The sequence below is a fragment of the Humulus lupulus genome, chromosome 4, assembly GCF_963169125.1.
Source record: "Humulus lupulus chromosome 4, drHumLupu1.1, whole genome shotgun sequence".
In the NCBI taxonomy this organism is placed as follows: domain Eukaryota; kingdom Viridiplantae; phylum Streptophyta; class Magnoliopsida; order Rosales; family Cannabaceae; genus Humulus; species Humulus lupulus.
The window spans coordinates 189,731,604-189,754,930 of record NC_084796.1 but is presented as its reverse complement, the minus strand read 5'-3'; the positions used below and the strand labels follow the sequence as shown (position 1 = coordinate 189,754,930).

The following is a 23,327-nucleotide window of genomic DNA, read 5'->3' as shown; positions in this document are numbered from 1 at the left end:
GATTACAATTCTTTTGTTCATTTACTTCAAAAGAATATGGAAGCATGTTGTATTCAATCACATTATTATTGGTATAACCGCAGAAATTTCATTCAAAAGTAAACCAGCTTGATATTGAGCATTAGACCAAAACACAGCAATAATCATCCTAGAACATTTCAGGTGTGCAAAATTTTGTAGCCTATAGCCAAATAAATTAAAACAGATACAATGTAGTCTAAAACTGATAACTGGGAAAACTTATTGTTTATTTCTTTTTTTCTCCCTTATCTTGAGGGGTTGTTGAGATTGTATCTCTTCGAGGCCGGTGTTTCTTCCACTTCTTTTTCTGCAAGCCAAGAGCCCAAGATGGAAACACAGAGCCAGAGCTTTTCATCTCGTTGGCTATGTTTCGCAAAAATGGAATGTCCTCCTCTGTGTATAAAGTAATGGCTTGCCCACTCCTTCCTGCTCGGCCAGATCGACCTTCATAGAACAATAGCAAACATGGTCTCAGAGGTTAGGTTCATTTCAAAGAAACCAGGGGCAAGCAGTTTTTTTTAATAATACTAATGTGGTATGGAATATAAATTTGCAAGGCACCTTTGAAAACAATAAATTAAAAGTTCAATTCTATATTTCATGATTAGGGTCTCAAACACATGCTAGAAGAGTTTGAATGACATACCAATCCTGTGAATGTATGCAGAAGTAGAATCTGGAAAATCATAATTGATCACGCAGTTGATTGCTTTGAAATCCATACCTCGGGCAATAACATCAGTGGCGATTAAAACCCATGTTTTGCCAGCTCTGAAGTTATCAACAGCACTGTCTCGCTGTATGCCATTTAACAACAGTAGTTTGTTGTAGTTCATGTAAAAAATAAACTCAAAAGCAGTTACTTGAGCACATGAGCACAACTCCATAGAGAGTTCACAAAAGAAAAATAAAGTTCCAAATGACCTAGCACACGGATGTAGTCCTAAATATTTCCATACAAAACTCTACCATGTTCAAAATCCCAATTCTTAGGCACTTTCCCATTACCACTACAGTAATATTAAGAAAAGCAACTTCAACAATGACATAATAAAGAGTGTCCAAAAGTTACCCAACTCGATTATTCTGGATTTTGTTTCAATTTCTGTCAAATTGCTTAAATCGGATGGTGATTGGTGAGAATTATGAAGGAGAAAAGGATCCTGTAGGTATCACTAGAATTTTTTTTTCTTTGCCATAATCAATTGAACTAATGTATGTAAAAGATAACAAGAACTTGCCTGTTCCTGTGTCAGATCAGAATGGATGACATCAACTCTAATGTTGTCAACTAACAGTTCTCCATACAGTTCCTTAGCTCTGTCCTTGCTTTGGACGAAGATTAACACAGGCGGATTCAGACTCTACTGACAAGTACAAGAAAAACAATAAAGGATGAGTTGGAAGAATATTAAGATGCTCCAATTGAAAATACTGATGTGATATAATAATAATATTGCACAACAAACAAGCATGTTGATTCATTTCTCCCAATGGAAACCATATGCTATTATTAACCAGACTCTTCAAATCATAATGAAAATAATTTCCATATTTTATCTCCTTGGTCTTATTATCCTCTATGAGGGGGAGAGAGAGAAAGAAAGCTTCCACATCTTAGTCAAACATAGAAAATTATAGCAAAAATTCTTCCTGTGGTGCATATCTGCAAAATGTACCTCTGCAAAGCTTTGACGAAGTGCTAAAAGTTTCCCTTCTTCACTTCCAGCAAAAACCAACTTTTGCTTGACATTTTCGGAAGCCGTATTCCTGTTTAGAATCAAAATGATATACATCAGTTTATTTGTCAACATGTAACACATGTCAAACTCTGGTTTGCAATAGATTCATGAAGCTTACTTTCTGCCAATAATAACTCGAACAGCATCATGCATTATTGTACGTGCAAGCTCCTCGACAAAATCAGGTAAAGTAGCACTAAACAATGAGCGTACTATTGAAGGATTTGAGCATGCTTTGACTATGCAATCAATCTGCTTTAGCAAGCCAAGCTCAAATAGCTTATCAGATTCATCCAATACAAGATATTGAACCCTGCATAACACCAGAAATTCATGAGTTCATTGCAAATCCTTAAATGCTCGGTATTCATCTAACACCATTGCATTGATCACTAAAATTGAGATTTCGCAACTTTTAAAAGATATAATTATGAAGTGGGAATAACAGAATTCACCTATTACAAATAACAGCAAAATCTAAGTGATCTTAAAATATAGATATCTATTATTGCTATACCATTGTTATTTGACTACCGAATAGATATAAATTGCAGCAAGCTAACATAATTTTTTTCATGTTGCTCTCATCATTTATAAGTTCAAAACATTGAAAATAATTACTTGCCTGCTTAAATTCAACTTTTTCTTTCGAATAGCCAACTTTAACCGAAGTGGAGTGGATACTAGTATATCACAAGAGAACTTTGATAAGTCAGCTTTTCGTATAAGCTGTTTAGTCATCAGCTTTATACGAAATTTACTTCCCTCGGCAAACTTTTTACACTCTCTAATTGTTTGAGATGCCAATTCACGTGTAGGGCAAAGTATTACAGCTCCAACACCATCTTTAGAAGCAGGCTGGTTACACGGAAAGAGAAAATCAGCAAAATTCAAGAACCAAACATAATTCAATTCACTAACAGAATACCTTAAGTTTCATAAGCATGGGACAAACAAAAGCCAAGGTTTTGCCAGACCCAGTTGGAGCACAGGCAAAGCATTCCCGTCCCTAAGAAAAAATGATCAGAACTAACATCATGTAGTGTAAAAAAATTATGGTGATTTGATTTTATTCATATTTTATATATATAGGAGAATTCTATAATAAGGACAATACTTCTCCTATAATAAGGACAATACTTATGCCCCTACCGATAGAAACGTTTGTTTTCGACACGTTCAGAAATTATAACCCAATTTTTTTTATATAACAGTGTACATTGTAGTTATAATAGACATCTCACTAGTTTTTGAGATGCCAAAAATATAGTTCAAACCGTCAGTCAGTCATGCATGCCTGGTTTTTTTATTCATGTGAAACTTTTTATTTTGGACTCTATTTTTTAGCATAATAAATTATTCAAAATTTCCCGAAAATTGGTGGGATGTCTACTATAACTACATAGTACATCATCATATAAAAAAAATTTAATTATAATTTCTCCACGTGCCGAAAATAGAATCGCCCCTATCGCAGTAGGGGCAAAAGTGGCGACCCTATTGTAGAATTTCTATATATATATATACAAAATAGTGCAGCTGAAACTAAATATTTCATGGTCAATTCTGATTGGTTGAAATTGAATTAATAATTTTTTTTTCTCGTTTCAATCACAACAAAAGAAATAAATACAAAGTGAAAGAAAATAAAGACCATAAGATAGCTTAAATGGAAGTCCATACAGATAAGAGGATTGGTATAGCCTGCCTTTGGATTGGTGTTGGCTCTTTAATTCCAAGTTCTGCCAAATTACGTAATAATTTCGCCTCACATCCATATCTATAAGAGCAATCAAGATAGATTCTTAGTTTTAATTAATAACAACAGGAGATTAACATCAACTAGAATTAAGAATCAGCAGCTTTCAGAAAGGAGGAAAAAAAGCTTCAGGTTCAAGCAGACAACAATGTATTTTGAAAGCAAAGCAAAGAAAGATGACAAATACAGCAAAGAGGAAGAACTCAAATGCCACAAAATGAAATTGTGAACAACTAAATTCTCTGATTTTCTTCAGCATTTACGGGATAAGGGGAAATCATGGCCATTTGGACAGAACCAAGCATAACAGAAAATCCAGGAAGAATACAGTACACATAAAAAGTTGATCTCCAGGTCTTATAAAAAAAATACAAGAATAACCAAACCATTAAGTAATCACTTGTGAATTGCTAGAGGGAAACTACATAGTGCAAAAGAGTTTCTCAAGAGCACAAATATAGACAACTCAGAATATGTTTACAATTTTTTAAACAACAGACCCCTAAGCAAAATGACATACCTCGAGCTTAACTCTGCGAAATCTGTAAGTGGAGATGGGATATTATTCCCAGAAACGTGGATGTTATGCTCCTTCCTGAAAAGTGCATCCCGCTGAGAAAATACCAAAGATGTTAAAGCAGAAACCAAAAAAGCACCAACACAAAAACAAAATCTTCTTTAAAAAAAAAAAGAAGAGGGAAAGCTGAAAGAACCTCTTGTTGCTGATAAAATTTCTTTTTCTCTTGGGAGAGTTTTTTCTCAGTTTTCTCATTCTCTTCTTTCACGATAGCTTCAACTGATTTTGAACTCTTGAAAATGTTGAATCCCTCCACAGATTCTGTTTTAGCATTATTAAGACAATTTTCAAAGTAAAGCTTATTATACCTTTTAATTGCACACATATTGAACAATAAACAATGGCAAAACCAATAACTACCAGAAGGTCCAGAACCAACTGCCTTTCTCTTCCTCTTCTTCACACGTACTTTCTCCTCTACTTTCTCTTCTTCATCTTCTTCTAATTCTCTATTTTCGTTCAAGCTCAAATTCTCAACCAATTCATCATTTTCCCTCTTCTCCTAAACAACCCAAAATTACAACACTAGATTTTAGTATCAGAAAGAATTATATGAAGCTTTCCCGAGAACCAAACAGAAATACCCAGATTGTGTTTTGTTGAAACGAAACTAGAAATTTTGAAAACTACCCAGACCATGCAGAAGAAAAACGAAAGCAAATACCCAATTTAAATAAAATGGTACCTGGAATCTGGAAAAGTCTCTGGAGAATTTCTTCTTATTAAAATGGATTCCAGCGAACAAAAAAGAAGTGCCTTTTTCCATAGTTGAAGACGATGAATGTCGTCTCCTTCTCACACCGTGTACCGTTATATATATATATATATATATATATATATTTGTGTGTGTGTGTGTGTGTGTGTGTGATTATCAAAAAAGCAACAGACTAGGATTGAATTGCAGTGGAAGGAAGGAAAAGGTTGATGGCGACGATGGTGAAACTGAAATCTGTGTTTTGTGAGAGCGTTCTTAGACCCTGCGCTTAAACCCTGTTCTTACTCCCAACACAAGTACCAAATCTTATTGAACGACACGTCGTTTACATCAAGAGACAATCTAGGGTTAATTTAAATGGGGAAATTTGACTTTTAGTGCATTAAATAGTGGTACCATAACAAAGATACTCTTCTACTATATATATGTACATTTTATCTTAGTATTTTCCTTAGTTCCAAAAATACCCTTGTCATTTGTTTCCCGCTTTCTCACTCTACTCTCTCGGACGCTCTCTATTCTCTCCCTCACTCTCTCGGTTCCGATATCAAAATCCTCAAAATTGCTCACTCTCCTTTCGCATTCACTGTCGAATCTGTAGGCATTGTCTTCCATGACCACGACCGCACATCAGTGGCAAGAAATCTCGACCGGAGTAGGCGGGTAGGCGAGAAAACCCAAGAGATCAACGAAACAACCCCGAAATAGAAAAATGTGAGGGATTTACTTATTTATTATGCAATAAATTGTCTAGGTCTGCTTTATTTGTTAATTTTTTGTTCATAGGATAAATCGGGGCTGGGGAATGAAGAAATCTGGGTTTTTTTTCGAGATTTTTTATGCACATTGATAGAAATCGATAGTATATGTTAGGTTCTGGATTTGATTGTACCTCGATAGGCCTCGATGAGACTCGATAGGACTCGATGATATTTTAGGCATATAGAAATTTTTTAGCATATACCTCGATAAGACTCGATGATATTAGACTTGTGGCTAATTTTAGCACCTGCCTCGATAAGACTCGATGATATTTGGCATATGGCTAATTTTAGCATCTGCCTCGATAGGACTCAATGATATTAGGCATATGGCTGATTTTAGCACCTGTCTCAATAGGACTCGATAGTTACCAGATTGTTTTACATTTTTAACATTTTTTTTTTGTTTTTTTTTTCAGATGCCTGAATTGATTGTGTCATTGGAGAAGCACTTTCCTGGTCGTGTAACCTATAGGGGTAGTGCTTACTTAGAAACCCTTATAGAGCAATTTAAGAGGCACGATCTAATTGAACAGGCACAGGCATGCCCGTTGGGACAGTTCTTCAAGGCCAAGTCGTTTAGTTTTTTTGGGGTTCTGCTGCATCAGCTTATGTTGTGAAAGGTGGAAAGCAAGAAGGCTGAAGAGGGCCACTTCTACTGGGCAACATTCTTTGCAATTTGGGATTGCAGAGTTTGCCCTAGTCACTGGGCTGAATTTTGGGAACACCCCGTCCCCAGACGAGTTGAGAAAGCATCTTTCAAGTGATCGGATCATCCATGAATACTGTAATGGTGATTCGAAGGTTAGTTTCGGTCAGTTGGAAGATGCTTTGAAGGCCTCGACAAACCCAGAAGATGCATTTAAGATGGGTTTGTGCTATTTGATAGGGGGGGTACTGAATGCCCCAGAGAAGACAACGACGATATGGGGTGATTCCCTGAAGATGGTTGAGGATCTTGACTACTTTTTCAAGTATCCGTGGGGGAAGTTGTCCTTCAAGAAGGTTATTAGAGGAGTTCACAAGGACATGCAGAAGCAATTGAAGCATTACGAGGCAAAGAAGAAAGAGGGTTCGAGCAAAAAACAGAAGGAGGCGAAGTATAGTTCCAATGGCTATGCACTCGTACTTCTTTGCTGGGCTTTTGAGGCCATGCCAACTCTCGGGAGTAAGTTCGGTGAGAACAGTGGGAATCAGATTCCAAGGATGCTTAGCTGGGCTACGAAGACCAATATCATTATTTCGACAGCTCAGTTTGTTCCTATATTTGACAATCGTCGAGTAAGTTCCATTTTATCTTGTTAAATGTCACAAATTAATTGATTAACGATTTATTTTATTAAAGTTTTTCTGACACATGTTATTCAACAATGCAGTTAGTGGTATTTTCCATGCTGAAGTCACGTCCCGGTGAGGTAGTCTACTACAATAGCCTCCCAAGTTGATTCCAGGTTATTCCCTGAGTTGGAATCAACTGTGGGGGAGGCTGGGATTGCAGCGGAGGAAGTAGTGCCTGAGAAGGAGGCAGAGAAGCTGGCAGAGGTTGCAAAGGAAGCCTCCATTTTTTACGAGGATGTCCCGAGGGTTGAGGAGGGCACTTCACAAGCCTGTGCACCTTCCTCTAGTCAGGTTGCCCAGCTTGATTATGAGCAATTGATGCAGAGGCTCAAGAGGGTTAAGGAGGGCCAGGCAACCTTACTTTAGAATCAAACTACGATCATGGCTCAGTTGGCGCAGCTGCTTTCAGTGGTCTCAGGTCGATCCACCCACGTAAAATCAGATACAGAGTCTGATATCTTGCCTGAGGACTATGAGCCCGGTGATCCACCCTCCACTCCACAGGCCCAGACATCTGTAGTTGCCAGTGATGTCGACAGTCCCAGTGTATGAGTATTACAACCTGAGGAGGCAGCTAGCCTTGAAGTTGTCAGGAAGAAACGCAGGCCCAAGCGTTTTGATGACTTCACCGACCCAACGAAGAGGATGAGAGTAGATAAACAGGGGCTAGTTGCTGAACCTTTGAGGAAGTGTGACCCGCAGCAGGAGAAGAGCTTCCATAAGTGGATCATCGAGAAGATCGACAACAAGAGAGATCGAAACGTCCATACTGGGACACACAGTGTGGCATGGTTCTTGCAGTTGCACACAATCTAGACTTGACTTTGGGATTCGGTATGTAAATTACATTTATGTTTTCAATTCAATCTTAAAATATATTGATGGTACTAACAAATTTTCATGTTTTTTCAGCATATTGATGCCGCTTTGCACATGCTACGCCGCCGACGCCACTTTTATCATGCTGCATTTCGGCAAGATGTTGCGATCATGAACACCACCTTCCCCCAAGTGTGCCTAGGTCATTGGAATCATTTCAGAGAGACCGGCACTAAGTATACATGGGACGACGATGTGCTGAAAATGTTGAAGGGTGATGATAATCAATTCCTCGTATCCTGGCAAAATATGAGTGAAATATATTTTTCCTTGCACGTCGAGAAAGTCGCACATTGGATTGCCATTGAAGTCTCCATTCCAACGTGGTGCATCAACATTTATGATTCCAACCATAGCATGCTTAGTCCGACTCTATTGGAGGAAGTGATCAAGCCTTGGTGCTTATTGTTGCCTTCGTTGTTGTGGTGTTTTGGCATGTTTGACGACCATGACGACCTCCATACATATCCTGAGCAGAACGCAAAGCCTTTTTCATATTGTCGTATTCCTCCTGAGGAGTGTCCTCAGACTAAGACAAGGTATTCCCCTATTTAATTAGTGTATTTTGAAATCTGAATATTAAAGTTATTTTTGTCTTCTATTGACACAAAATCGATTATATGCAGTGGGGATTGTGGTATGTTTGCCATCAAACATATTGAGCATTTGGTTGCCAGGCTACCACTCGATATCGTTATCAATGAGAACATCCAACATTTCAGGACCAAGTGGTGTGGGACATATTCTATCAGAATTTGTCCCCGTGATGCTCTTTACATTTTCTTGATACACCTCTTGTATAGTATATCATATAGTTAGTTTTGTATATTGTTTTTGTTATACCCAAAAATTGGAGATCAAGGACGTGGCAATAAATGTGAAAAATGGCAGTGCATGGTCAGTAAAAGACACGTTAATAGTCAATAAATACATTGACTCCTCAGAGTTGTGATAAAGTGACCCGGTAGACTGACAAAGAATTTGGACTGCTTGAAAGATGTCATAACCAAGCCAAGTGCACCTTGGTCCTAGGAGGCTAAGGAGAATGCATCCTAGGAGGCAAAGGGGAGTGCATCCTAGGAGAGCTAAGGGGAGTGTATCCTAGGAGAGCTAAGGATGAGGTCCGAGGAGAACTCAAGAAAGTGGTCCTAGGAGACCCCAAGGAGGATGTGGTCCTAGGAGACCCCAAGGAGGATGTGGTCCTAGGAGGCCCCAAGAGAGTGATCCTAGGAGACCCCAAGGGTGTGTCCAAAGTAAACCTCCTAAGGTTTCCTAAGTGTTGGCTCGAACGTGTCCAAGGTAAGTAGCTAAGGAGGAGGAGTCCCATGCAAGTCAAGAATGGAGACTTAGATTTTGACAAGGAGAGTGCCTCAGACTTGTCCAAGGTGAGATGCCAAGGAGAGTGCCTCAGACTTGTCCAAGGTGAGATGCCAAGGAGGATGCCTCGGACCACCTTGGTCCGAGGAGAAGGTCACAAGGTCCGAAGGGACCTTGAATGGAAGAGGTATGCTCGGACTTGTCCGAGGAGAGAAACAAGGGAGTTGGCTCGGACCACCTTGGTCCGAGGAGAGCCAAGCTTGTATCACCTTGGTCCAAGAAAAGCTTGAAGGAGTAATCAACATGCATGTGAGACTACGTCAAAGTCCCTAGAATGACTCTAGCAAGAATTGGTCTAGGCACCCTAGAATCTCTCATTCCTCACTCAAATTGAGGAATCAGTTGTATTTTAAACATTTATTGTAATATAAATATAAGATGAATAATAAAATATCCCTATCGAAAGGGGATGTCAGTTAAGGATCCCAGACCTATAAATAGAGGGCTTATGGGATGAGAGAGGGGTTCTTCTGCTTCTTCTTTCTAGAGAGAGAAAGTTGGGTCTGAGTATTCTAGAGAGAGAAAATTGGGTCTGAGTATTCTAGAGAGAGAAAGCGCTGATATTTGAGAGAACTCTTGTATTTTCACAATCTATACTGAAGAAACTCAGTTGGCTCAGTCCATCTGATCTTGAGTATAGGTCTATAAATCACAACTCTAAGTGGATTAGGCTATTACCGACAATCGGGGCTGAACCACTATAAAAATCCTGTGTGTTATTTACTTTTCTTGTTTATACCGTCTGTTGTCGTTTACATTCTCTTGAAGGTTTGTCGTATTTGACGTTCTCACGTCGTTGGCTAAAAACGCAGTCAACAGTTTTTTTTATCAAACATTATTTTTTGAAAAAGTTATGAAATAAAAAACTACTAAATTCACATAATGTGTATGCCTCGACAAAACTCGATGGGTCAAACGAACTGCCTCGATAGCTAAAAAATAATACTAACCAAATATGCCTCGATAGGCCTCGATAGAGTCATAATAATAAATGCATATATTTAGATCAAAACCAACAAAGTATTAGAAGAAGTACTAAATATAATAAATGCAGCAAAATCAATTGAATAATTACATAACACAAATTTTTAAATCCTAGCCTTACATGACTTCTTATTGTGCCCACTACCACCACATCTGCTACACTTACGTGGCATGACGATCTTTTTCCCGCGTGAAGCATAGCGGTTTGTCTTTCGCCTACCCACTTTTGGCTTCCTGGGTCTTTGATAACTCTACAAAATAGAGTTATTTTACCACTTTTTATGTGCTAATTGTTGCTTAATTCTTGAGTTTTTAATTAATTTATTAAGTTTTTAAGTAATTTTGAATTTATTAGGTTTATTTTGATTTTCTATATTTTTGTGTGTTTTTATAATTATTTTGTTGTAAAAAGTTGTAGTTAATTACTTGAATTATTATTGTTTAATTTGAGGTAAAAAGAAATGTTGTAATATTGAATTTAAATGTTAAATATAAATTAAGTTATAATTAATATTTTCAAAGAATTAACTTGATTTGTTTTATAGTGAAAATATTTTATTATGATTTATTTTATGTTTATTTTGTTAAGGAATTTGTGGTATTTTTTTGTTTGGAAAAAAAGATAGAAAACAAGAAAAGAAAGGAAAAATGGTATTATTGAAATACCATCAGCATGCCAAGCCAATGCCACCAGCAACTTAGGCCCAATCTGCACCTCAAGCTCCAAGCCCAGCTGAAGCCCACGATCTCTCCTCCAACCTAGTTGTTCCCTTCATCCTCTCCCAGCCATTCGGTTCAGCTCCTAGCAGCAAGCCACGATTGGGCCAACCTTCCCACCAATGGCCCGTTTGCATCACCAGCCAGCAATCCAACAACCTCCATTCGTGCACCTGCTGCCACCTTCACGTGCCCCAGTCGTGCCTCCTCAAAGCTCTCCCTCCAGCCAACTTTCGGCCCAACACAAAACCCAGCCACGCCTCCTCAAGCTCCCAACACCCAAAGCTCCACGGGCCCAGGCCCAAAACAGCTCCTGGCACTCCCGAAGCTCCACCACGCCTCAACTGAACTCTGCCCAGCCAGCCCACGGTTCCAGCCAGCTCCCTTTGTGTCTTGAGCCCAACAATGTACCTTTGTCCCCTTTGTCTAAAAATGCCACATTTTTACCCTACTTTCTACACATTTTACCCAAAAAATATCATTACAACCTACAATTTACCCATATTTGCCATATTATAATTAATTTAAATTAATTATTTTAATACTCTCATTTTGGCTATAAATAGGGAATTTTCAAGACCATTTGGGAGTAGTTAATTTTGAGAGAGGGTTACCATACCACAAGTTCTACACTTTCAAAACCTCTCAATTCTCTTAATCTTTTTCTTCTTTTTGGTCATTTTTCCTATGAGTTTTTAGAGGAAAAATTTGTGCGTTTCTCCTCCAAATTTTCCTATTTATGTTTGTAATTTTTAGTTTGTATTTGCTATTTTAGTTATGAGTTTCTAATCTTTTTAAGATTATTAAGGTGATGATGAAACAATATGCAACTAGATAGTGTTTATTTTGTATGTTGATTTTCCATTTTGTGCAACAAAGTTTATGGATTTTTCTTGTTCAAATATCTTCTTTCATCTTAAATATCATGTATTTTGGATTGTTAGCACATATTTACACTTTGTTCTTCATTAGTGCAAAAACATAATATTCTTTGTGTAAGATGTGTCATTAAATTGTACACATCCAATGCTTAGAACAAAAATATTATGTTTTGCCTTATAAATAATGTTCATTGATTTATTTGTTATTTCATTAAATTGATTTACACTAAATGCTTTGAAATTATAATTTTTAAAAGTGAAGATAGATCCTATATTTTTATAAAAACTTGTGCTTAAATAGAATATCTAATTTGAATAAGTGATGATTTGATTAATTTCTACTATTACTAAAACTTGGGAATCAATGTACTTTTAAATATTATTGAACTTATATTTTGTGGATTCTATTATCTTAATAATCTTTATTTTACTATCTTGTTTAAAATTATTAATTGAGTTATATATATTATCTTTAATATCTTTATTATTATCTTTTATTTTATTTTCATTATACAAAATTCTCATCAATCTTTGGAGCTAGGTTAGAATTTATTAATTTTGGTTTAAACTAGTTTTATTTTTTATTTTAGACAACTCCTTTGGGTTCGATCTCGTGCTTACACGAACGCTATATTTCATATACGATCCGTGCGCTTGCGAGTTATAAATATTTAAAACATACCCGTTTTGGGTATGCCTTCCTACAGGGGTTTTCTCAATGGGGACGCCGACAACCGTATCTCTGATGTGATCAGGGATTACCCATTCATCCTCGTTCCCAACAGGGTAAATAATATCTTTATAAGTGTCCTTCAATTCCTCGATTCTATAGTAAGGGGAACATAATGAGTAAATGTTTATGCTTCTTTTTCTGGTTGGAGAAAAAGCATGTACACAGGGTATCACAATGGTTTGGAACATGCAACAAGAGCATGATTACCATCACCATTACCATCGACCACAAGAAATTCATGACGACCAAGGACTTGGACATCCAGAAAAATTTCTTTATCACCTATTTTCTTCAAATCATTTTCCATCTCAGGTGATAACACAGTTGTTGCTTTTGCAGCTCTTTCACGTCTATCTACAAACCAAGACTGAAGAGTGAATCTTATGAATTCAAGAAAAGTGGCAATTGGAAAGCTCCTTGCCTCCTTGGTTTTATTGTTAAAGCTTTCTGCGTAGTTACTCGTCATGATATTGTATCGGTTACGAGGAAAATAAGCGTTACTCCACCTTTCAAAACCAATTCCCTTAAGATATTGAGCAATGGGCGAATAAATTACCTTAATCTTGTCAAAGAACTTGTGAAATTCTGTTCTTCGAAATGCGTACGCTGCACACCCCATGATGTCTTGACAGTGGTCAGTTTTGAATTTTGCCACCACATTCATACAGATGTGATGGTAACATGCACCGTGATAGGCATCTGGGAACACAAGCTCCAAAGCATGATTAATGATTTTATGCCTATCCAATACAAAAAGCAAGGTTCTCAACGCCCCCTATTGCTTCCTTCAATTTCTCATGAAATAAGTCCAAGAGTTATGGTTCTCACTGTCCACCAATGCAAACACAATTGGAAATAACTAGTTGTTTGCATCCAATGCAACAACATAGAGCATGTGGCTGCCATACTTATTCTTTAAGAATGTGCCATCCACACAAATTACAGGACAACAGTACTAGAAACCACGCCTAGAAACACCGAGGGAAAATAAGCAGTATAAGAAACGACCATCTTCTGCTACAAAACCAGTAATTGTATCTGGGTTCTTATGCTCCAAATGACACAGGTATCTAGGTAACTTGGAGTATGATTCCTCAGGTGTCCCTCTGACATACATAAAAGCCTCTTCTCTGCATCTCAACGCCTTCTCATAGCTCTTTTCGACCCCAAAATGGTGCTTCATGTCCTCCCTTATGTTGTTTTCCATGTACCGAGTACCATCAGTAGCAAATTTCCTCTTGATTAGGTGCCCAACAACCCACGGTGATGCTTGATGGTGGTCCTTATCTCGAATTTCTTGTGAGCAAGTGTGTACTCATTGTATACAGTAATCTCAAACATTTCAGATCGCATTTTTTTCTTACCCCTCAATCTCCAACCACAATCAAGATCCTTGCAGGTAATGTACCACACATCAGTCCCAGATTTCCTCACCATAAACTCAAAATTATTCTTCATCGCAAATATGGATGCTTTGGTTTTCAATTCAAGCTTGTTCTGAAAGAACTTGCCAAGGTGCAATTCTCCTGAAACTTTGCTAGTTGAGGAATGATGTTGATGTGAGGCCTCTATATCCTCTTTGGTGAACATGGGAGCACTCCATGTTCTACGATCTTCACCTAAGTCCAATGGAGAACTCCATCTAATACTATCATTTGTTCCACTTGGACCTGGACGACTACTGTTGGTCCGAGGTGTTTGTCGATCTTCTATTCTGCGCTCCTCAGCTACCATAACATCTTAACTCTGTGTTGGCAAATCTGCCCTAATATCTGACCAACCAAGATCTGTTGCATCAACAACAGGATCATCATTGATATAAGGATCATAGCCATAGGGATCGTACTCCGCCGTGTCATGCAAATATGGCGGATCTCTAACCGGGATATCATCATGGATTATGACGTCTGGATTTGTCTCGGGAACAAATGTTCCAACCTCACTTTGAGTTCCTTTGAAACCATGACATGGAGGAGAAATGTTCTCTTCAAATCAAACTTCTTTATTAACGCTGGGAGAGGCCGATGTATTTCTTATACCTCCCTTCTTAATCAATGTCACACATAGAGGAATCAGCTTCTCTACAGATTTCGATGCTAACCCAATGAATGCACGCACATGCCTATCATTTTTTATAACGGTAGGTTTGACGGATTGTGATAGGCATGTGTACGGGACCTCAATTTTCAAGTCATGCACACATTTATCCACTTCAAGCTCATCGAACAGAATGTCAAGCAGTTGCTCATACGTCACACCCTTCTCCAAAGGCAAAACTTGATTTTCAGCATCCCTGAAAATCCAATCCTTATTTTCCAATTCCCAAACACCATTGAATGCAACAAATATGGAAACAGACGAATTTGTATCAAAAAACAAAAAAATAGGTAAAAAATTATTACTATAACATCAAACAGCAAAAAATCGATTCATATCGAGGTCAACCTATCGAGGTCAAACTATCAAACTATCGAGGTCAATCCATCGAGTCCCATAAAGTCCAATCAAGTCCCATCGAGGCGTACACTACATAAATTAAGTTCTATGCCTCTATCGAGGTCCATCGAGGACCATCGAGTCTCATCGAGGCATATCGAGGTAGACAAATAATATAAACATATGAGGGGTTTATCGAGGTCCATCGAGGATCGTCGAGTCCTATCGAGGCAGACAAAAAACCCAGAAAAAACACCAAGAAAGGAACGAAAATCCATTCTGACAGTGAAAAATTACAATAAAACATGAAGGCATACACAAATCTGTTTGAAATAGCAAAATCAATGTTGATAAACAAGTTTCCTTACTACATATAACAAATATATACTTACCTATACGATTTTTATCCGAAATCCAAAACGAAGTCCTTTCCGTGAAAGGATTCACAACTTGCCTTGAAATCCAAGTTCGAAAATTTGTATAGATTAAGCTGCCTTATTTTTTTTGTGTACGAGAGCTTGAGAGATATAGAGTGAAAATGTGAGAGATAGAGAGGGAGAAGACAATGGGAGAAAAAGATAGGGAAATTTATGATAGGGGCATTTTTGGGAATCCAAAGAATACTAGAATAAAAATGTGATGTTTTTTTAGCTTGGTATAATTTTGTTATACAGTACCGCTTCATGCATTTGTTTACCCAAAAACGGCCTCTGATGACGTGGCAGGGTTAGTCTACACGTGGGAGGCACGTGGCTATTTTTAGTAAGTGTATCCTGCTTGGCCATCGACCAGAAGACTGTTGGTTTATCAAGCATCATACTTATGTGCGACCAGCCTGGTCGTAGACATCCATTTATTTCCTTTATTCATGCAATCTTGTAATTTCTATTATTACTAAGATACGCAAGTCATAATTGTAATTAAGGCCCATTGGCCCATGTAACTTTCCTGAAGCCTATAAATAAGAATCAAAAGGCTCAAGGGAGGGGACTTTTGGAGGGGGAGAATTCAGAGAGAAGGTTATAGTGTTACTATTCACCGAAATTGTAATCATCCTAAAGCTGGTGAAACTCGTGAACCCTTAGTTCATTGATCACAGTGTTGGGATCCTACATCAATAAGAACACTATGTGGACGTAGGTCATTACCATCCAATTGGGGCCGAACCACTATAAATCGTTTGTGTCGTTTACTTTTCCATTTGAATTTTTTCTTATTTTCATCTCATTTTATATCATTTATCTAACTCCATGTCGTTGACTAAATCGAGGGTCAACATTTTGGTGCTCTCATTGAGAGTGTTCGAATTCGAGACTTCCAAAGAAATCAAAAGGCAAAAACATCCAGAAAGGCGGGACAGACTTCTGGTGCTGCATCCACCCAACCTCCTCCACCAAATGTGGCCGAAGATGAACCACAATTGGATTTTGAGGAGGAGGAGATGGATTCTGAGACCTTGAGGACAATACTGAGTGTGTTGCAAGAGGAGTTGGGCAATCTGAGGGCCAATCAGGAGAATGTGGCTGAGACGATGGCGTTGCAACAAAGGGAAATTGACCATCAACGTCAAGAGTTGAATGAGAGGCAGACTGACATGGACCGCCGATAAAGAGATGCCACCGTCGCCCTGGAGGTAGGCATCCAGTTGGCATGGGGACGACTTGCGCCAACTTCTCAGCTAGATCAGCCACCAAGTGCACCACCACAACAAGGCCTAGACCCAAGCCCTCCACTTCAGCCGGCAAGCCCTCAGAGGCCGGAGCAACATCCTACTGCTCAACAGGATATTCCATTCCAAAATCTTGAGTAGCAGCCACCTTCTCGTGCTGGTCATGATAATCCCCACCATCAAAGGCAGAGTAGGGTTGGGCAGCTTCCCCGAAGTCCTAGATGCCAAACTGCTGAGGAACCAAATCCTCCGAGCAGGGGACAACGCTCTTCTGCTAACAGAAGGCATGCTAAATCAGGCTCTGCGGTCAGGGGCCCCCCATGACATAATAATGCCCAGGGGCCCACCGACCAACGCAAGCCTCCTTCTAGTGCTCGGGAGATGCCAGCAAGAGGAGGGAATAGTGCGACTAGTTGATCGCGCCACAGTCAGTCGCATTTCAGGGATGGCCATGACTATGATGAAGTTGATTCTGGCCAAGGGAATGCGAGCCAAAACGCTGGGGGGCAGCCTAGGCAACCTAACATTTTTGATCGGTTGGGCGCTAGCGAGCAAAGGCGCAGAGATGATGACTTGAGGGATGTGCTCAATGATAGGCGCGAAAGGCACGATGAGTATGCTCCTCCGGCACTAGTCGCCCCAACGATCCCAGACGCCGTGCAAGCTCAGATCGATGCACTAAACCAGGGCGTCCAGCAGCTGGTGGGGAGCCGGACATCCCACATCGAGTATGATCGGAGAAGAGGCACTCCATTCATACAAAGAATAGTCGTGGTAGAAACCCCCATCAAATTCAAGATGCTAGTATTGCCCATCTTTGATGGATATGGGGACCCAGTATCTCACGTGAATAAGTTCGAGATACAGATGGACATCCAGAAGGTGTCAGATGATGCTCGCTGCAGAATCTTTCCGGCCACCCTATCTGACACCGCTCAGGAGTGGTTTTTTAAATTCCCTCCTACTAGCATAGTGTCATGGGAGATGTTCATGAAGGAATTCTATGGGCAATTCTATGCTGGTCGAGTGCACCTAACTGAAGCATACTAGCTGGTCGAGATACGCCAGAAGGAGGGAGAATCCTTAAAGGAGTATGTCCAACATTTTATGCGAGCATCAACTAGAGCTAAAACAGTTGGTGATGAAGGGAAAATGATGGCCCTTACTGCTGGAGTGAGGCGCCACTCTCCCTTGTGGAACAGTTTAAGGAAGAATGGGGTGAAGAGTACCCAGGAATTCCTTGATCGAGCAGACTGGTACATTAAGCTCGAAGAGGCAATTGTCAACGAAGGGAAGTCACCTACGAAAGACAAGGGACCAAAGGAAGACCCTGCTAAAGCCGCCAACGGGAGCCGTAAAAATGGTGGAAAGAGGGCTAATGATGAGCCATCGACATCCGAGAACAAGCGCCCTAAGGGCAACAGGTACGAGCCAAGGTTCACCAACTATACGACCATTGTTGAAAGCAGAGCGGAGGTATACCAGGCGACCAGCTCCAATGTCTCTTACAAGCGACCAGCGCCTATAAGGAAGGATATCTCCAAGAGAGATACAACGAAGTTTTGTCGTTTCCACAATGACTATGGTCATGACACTAATGAGTATAACCAGTTGAAAGATGAGATTGATTTCCTCATCAAACAAGGACACTTGAGTTGATACGTGCGAGCCACTGGAGGTTCTTAATGAGAGGCCCAAGGAGGCAACAAGCAGGCGCCTGTACGCCAACGCTCGCCACCTTTATAGCCAGCTCCTGTGGCAGGTACATTGCTAACCATCTGTGGCAGCCCACACCTTGCAGGAGATAATGGGAAGGCAAGGGAGCAATATGCTCGGACCTTACGCCACGACCAGGACATCAAAATGCTGAATGTGGAGGAGCGAACTCCCAAAAAAGCTCGAATAGAGGAAGAGCTAATAACTTTCTCTGAGCTTGATGCTCAGCATGTCTGATTCCCTCATTCGGACCCTCTGGTCATGGACGTCCAGATAGCCAACATGATGGTTAAGAGGGTGTTAGTTGACACAGGGAGCATAGTAAACATCTTATACAAGTCTTCACTGGAAAGAATGAAGTTGTCAGTGAAGGACCTGGAGCCATGCAACCAAACCATTTATGGTTTTTCTGGCGAAGGGCTCGCACCAACAGGGTCTATTAGGCTGTTGGTTACAGCAGGAACTGCACCTACGAACAGGACATTACTCACGACTTTTATAGTAGTTGATTGCCCTTCCGCGTACAATGTGTGATTGGAACTGTAACCTTGGTCTGACACCTTTCCATGAAGTTCCCAATTGACGCAGGGGTAGGATGCATGTTGGGAAACTAGTGAGAAGCAAGGGAATGCTATAATTCCTCGATTACTAAGGCAAAGAGGGTTGGATCGAGGGAAGTCACCGGAAAAGAGTTGCAGTTGGCCAATGAAATACAAGCCCAATCAGGTGAACGCGTCACCAAATAGGGTGTTGCCCAAAGTGAGGATAGGGATTTAGATCCTCACTTTGGGGATTGTGATGAGGAAGTAGGACCAGTCGAGGACCTTAAAGAGGTCCAGCTCGATGAGGCAAATCCGACCAGGGTTGTGAAAGTCAGTAAAAATATAGAGATAACAACAAAACAAAAGTTGGTGGAATTTTTGAAGAAGAACCAGGAAGTCTTTTCCTGGTCGCATAAAGATATGGTTGGAATTGACCCGTCAATTATCAGCCATGTCTTGAACATAGATAAAAGTTTTTCACCAGTACAACAGAAAAGAAGGCTGCTCGACAAAGACATATCTAAGGCTCTAATGGAAGAAGTCGAGAAGCTGAAGGAGAATGGATTCATCAGGGTAGCATTTTATCCATCATGGGTCTCTAATCCCGTACTAGTTCCCAAGCCAAATGGAAAATGGAGCACATGCGTAGATTTCACAGACCTTAAGAAAGCTTGCCCTAAAGATTGTTTCCCGCTCCCCAGAATCGACCAGCTGGTCGATACCGCTACAGGGCACGAGATCCTATCATTCATGGATGTGTACTCTAGATATAATTAGATCAGTATGCACCCACCTGATGAGGATCACACTAGCTTTTGGACTGATATAGGACTTTACTGTTACAAAGTAATGCCTTTCGATTTGAAAAACGTTGCTGCGACTTACCAGTGATTGGTCAATCACATGTTTAAAGAGCTGATCGGTGTAAACATGAAGGTGTATGTTGATGATATGCTGGTTAAGTTGAAGAAGGCAGAAGAACACATTGGGGACTTGCAAGAGTGCTTCAACGTCTTGAATAAATATTAGATGAAGCTAAATCCCCTTAAGTTTTCCTTCGGAGTTGGATCAGGGAAGTTTTTGGGATTTATAGTAAACTCACGAGGTATCGAGGCTAATCCTGAAAAGATCAAAGCCCTGGTCGATATGAAATCGCCAACAAAGATAAAAGATGTTCAAAGTTTAACCGAGAGAATTGCCGCTCTAAGTAGATTTATTTCTAAATCCACAGACAAGTGTGTCCCATTTTTCAATCTACTTAGGGGCAATAAAAAATTCAAGTGGACGGAAGAGTGTGAGTAGGCTTTCCAGGCTCTAAAGTCTCATATGTTGCAGCCACCGATCCTATCTAAGCCAGTTGAAAAAGAAACTTTGTTCATCTATTTGGCGGTCACAGAATATGCTGCTAGTGCTGTCTTAGTACGAGAGGAGGAACATGTGCAAAAAGTTGTATATTATATAAGCAAAAGGCTAATAGGGGCAGAACTGCGGTATCCACCCATTGAGAAATTAGCCTACTGCTTGATTTTAGCCTCCAGAAAGCTGCGACCATACTATAATGCCCAAAAATCCCTAATGCGGGTTAATGGCTGGATTAGTTGGCGGGGAGGGCCATAATTGTTTAATTATGCCATTAAATGATTATATACATGTTTATGTGAATTATATTATAATATGATGTTAAATGCATGCATGTGGGTCCACATTTGATTATTAGGGTATTTTGGTAATTTGGCCCGTTGAGGGCATATTTGTGTATTTTGATGCATATTGTGATTTATGGATGAGATCCCATTATTATGGGGATATATTCGAGCTATTCGGCATGAGACGGTCCTATGTTGCAAATTAGCGGTTTTGTCATAACGGGGTCAATTATTGGGATATTGGATAATGAGAATGTTTATGTGATGATATATTGGGAGTTATTGAAATCAAGAGGAAATTCTGGGAGTTTTGACTATTTTTTCCCCGAGGGTGTTTTTGGGACCCCAAGCATTAGGTTTTATTTGAGGTTACTTAAGCCTGAAGTAGTCTGCAGAAAGAACCGTACGTTAAAAACACTTTCTCTCTCTCCCGTTAACCTTTGTGACCATTCGTTGCAATTTTGAAGAAATCTTGAGTTTTAGGAGTCAGAATCACGCGAGGATTGAGGCATAGCGATCCTAGGAAAGATTAGAAGCTTCTTGATCAAAGGATTTAGTGAGAAACAACCCAATCAAAGGTAATTCAAGCTTTAAGTTTTGAGTTTTAGAGTTTCTAAGCTTTGATTTGGATTTTGTGTATCGATGAGTTTTTGATTCGTTTGAGCCTTAGGATTTGATGATTTTGGATCATTGGGAAGTTTGGGAACTTTGATTTTTGGATTTGGAGATGTTTAGGTATGTTTTTGGATGGTTTAGAATGTGGAAAAACGGAGTTATGGTAGGTTCCTAGGTGGGGGCCGCGACCTTGTTCTTGGGCGTCGCGGCCCAAGCTCGATGCTGTAGGAGGTGAAGTTTGTGCGTGCTGGGGGCCGCGGCACTAGGTAAGGGGCACCACGGCGCGTGCTCCTGGTTTGGCTAGGGGCCGGCTCAAAGTTTTGGGGCCGCGACTCATGAGGGTTTTTGAGGCCAAATGGATGTTTTGATCATGGGAACTCAATTTGAGGCCTTGGGATCGTTCCTACTACCCAGTTTAGTGGGGTTCGATGTCCCGAAGGCTAGATCTTGGTTCAGGAACCTTTGTTATTCATTTTATTGATGGAATCCCATATTTGGTTATGACTAGGTGACCGTTAAAGGACTAAAAGTTAGATCGTTCTCAAGGGTCGTTCTTTTACTCATTCTCGCTCGAATCAGAGGTAAGAAAATTACACCCTGTGTATATGACATGCGTGGTTGTTGTTGAGGCATGTTGGTTATTAAATGTGAACATTGATCGCATATGAAATGCTTAGCAAATCTTGCTTACTTGTGTATGGGACCAACTATTCAGAATCGGCACTGGTCGCGTATTACTGACCTGAGAGTCAGAAACAGCATAAGCGTCAAGAACGCAGAGCCGATTAAAGATTATATCTAATCGATGTCAGCGTTGAATGACTCTAGGAGCATTAATTCGGGACCGACCCTAAGGTCGATGAAAATTATAAGCGCTTGACTAGTCTAAGACTAGTTACTTAGAGCCAGGGCCAAAGGCCTAGGTGACTGTTTGTCACGTGGCTAGGGAGCAAAATCCCATGGTTGTGACTCTATAGTCATGCGGTAGGTTATGTTGGTGACTAGTTCATCAAACACATATCTTGATAAGATAGTGAAAGGATCACTTATTTGTAAAGCCCAGGTGACCCTATCGTCACATGGCTAATGGGAACGGAACCCACTTTAGTGACTTTTACAACTGAAAGTCCTGAATGATTATTACGATCACTGTTGATATTATATTCATGCAATATTGTGTTTTCTTGCTGGGCTTTGGCTCATGGGTGCTATGTGGTGCAGGTAAAGGGAAAGATAAGCTCACCCAACCTTGAGTGGAGAGCTTAGGAGGTGCTGTGTACATATGCGGCCGCTCGACCACCACGGCCAAGGAGTTCTTAGAGGAACTAGGGGGTTTACCCTATTTTTGCCGCTTTGGTCGGCGGGTTGTAAATTTAAACTTTAATGACCATTTTGAGTTGTAAATAATTTGTAAATGTTTTGATGGGCCCATGAATAGTTTTATGTTTAAAATAAAATATATCCTTTCCATTTTGATTGGTTTTCCACCTTAACCTATTAATAACACCTAGAAGCACGTTTTTAACCAAAGAACTCAGGTAGCGAGTTAAATTCACGGTTCAACGTTCACTGTAACAGTCTTGGGGTACTAGGGCGTTACACATACTTCCAAGATCACCCCATTGCAGTACTCACTAACCAGCCCCTACGGCAAGTCCTGTAGAAACCAGAAGTCGTTGGTTGATTATTGAAAAGGGCGGTTGAGCTTGGATAGTTTGATATTTCTTATTCGCCACAAGCAGCAGTAAAGGGACAAGCACTAACAGACTTTGTCGCAGAGCTCACTGGGCTTCCAGACAATGAACAGATAGAAGAGCCTGAGCCTCATAGCCGAACTCCCTCTTGGAAGTTGTTCACAGATGGCTCTTCTAACGAGCACCACGCTGGAGCAGGTGTGATTTTGGTAACGCCTGAAGGACATCGATTCCACTGCGCAATCAGATTTGACTTCACAGCATCCAATAACAAAGCCGAGTACGAAGCGCTGCTCGCAGGGTTAAGATTAGCCAGGGACATGAACATAAAGTCACTTGAAATCTATAGTGACTCCCAGTTGGTGGTTAATCAAATTACTAGAGATTATCAAGCCCGGGGTCAGAAGATGGTTGCTTACTTGAACAAAGAAAAGGATTTGCCGCTATTTGAAAAATATACTCTCCAACAAGTACCTCGCGACTAGAACTCAAATGTTGATGCTTTGGCCAAATTAGCAAGTGCAA

The 23,327-nt window shown here is 40.1% G+C and overlaps 1 protein-coding gene across 1 annotated transcript; it reads right to left on the bottom strand.

Annotated features, from left to right (window-relative positions):
• Positions 1-86: 86 nt before the first annotated feature.
• On the bottom strand, positions 87-5,072 carry LOC133831058 (DEAD-box ATP-dependent RNA helicase 57-like). The gene is made up of 12 exons (XM_062261225.1): positions 4,785-5,072; positions 4,460-4,601; positions 4,236-4,360; positions 4,043-4,134; positions 3,447-3,543; positions 2,692-2,772; positions 2,389-2,621; positions 1,882-2,076; positions 1,701-1,791; positions 1,263-1,385; positions 668-818; positions 87-465 (listed from the first exon to the last, which is right to left on the bottom strand). The coding sequence occupies exons 1-12, from the start codon at positions 4,863-4,865 to the stop codon at positions 248-250; spliced, it is 1,629 nt and encodes a 542-aa protein (XP_062117209.1). The 5' UTR covers positions 4,866-5,072; the 3' UTR covers positions 87-247.
• Between the last annotated feature and the right edge of the window lie 18,255 nt (positions 5,073-23,327).

What these genes read in the sequence shown, in the direction of transcription:
- LOC133831058 (XM_062261225.1), bottom strand. Translation starts at nt 4,865, where the DNA reads ATGGAAAAAGGCACTTCTTTTTTGTTCGCTGGAATCCATTTTAATAAG. An exon ending in CGAGTTATTATTGGCAGAAA is followed by an intron (nt 1,792 to 1,881) that starts GTAAGCTTCATG and finishes GATTCTAAACAG; the next exon opens with GAATACGGCTTCCGAAAATG. An exon ending in TGCATACATTCACAGGATTG is followed by an intron (nt 466 to 667) that starts GTATGTCATTCA and finishes TGTTCTATGAAG; the next exon opens with GTCGATCTGGCCGAGCAGGA.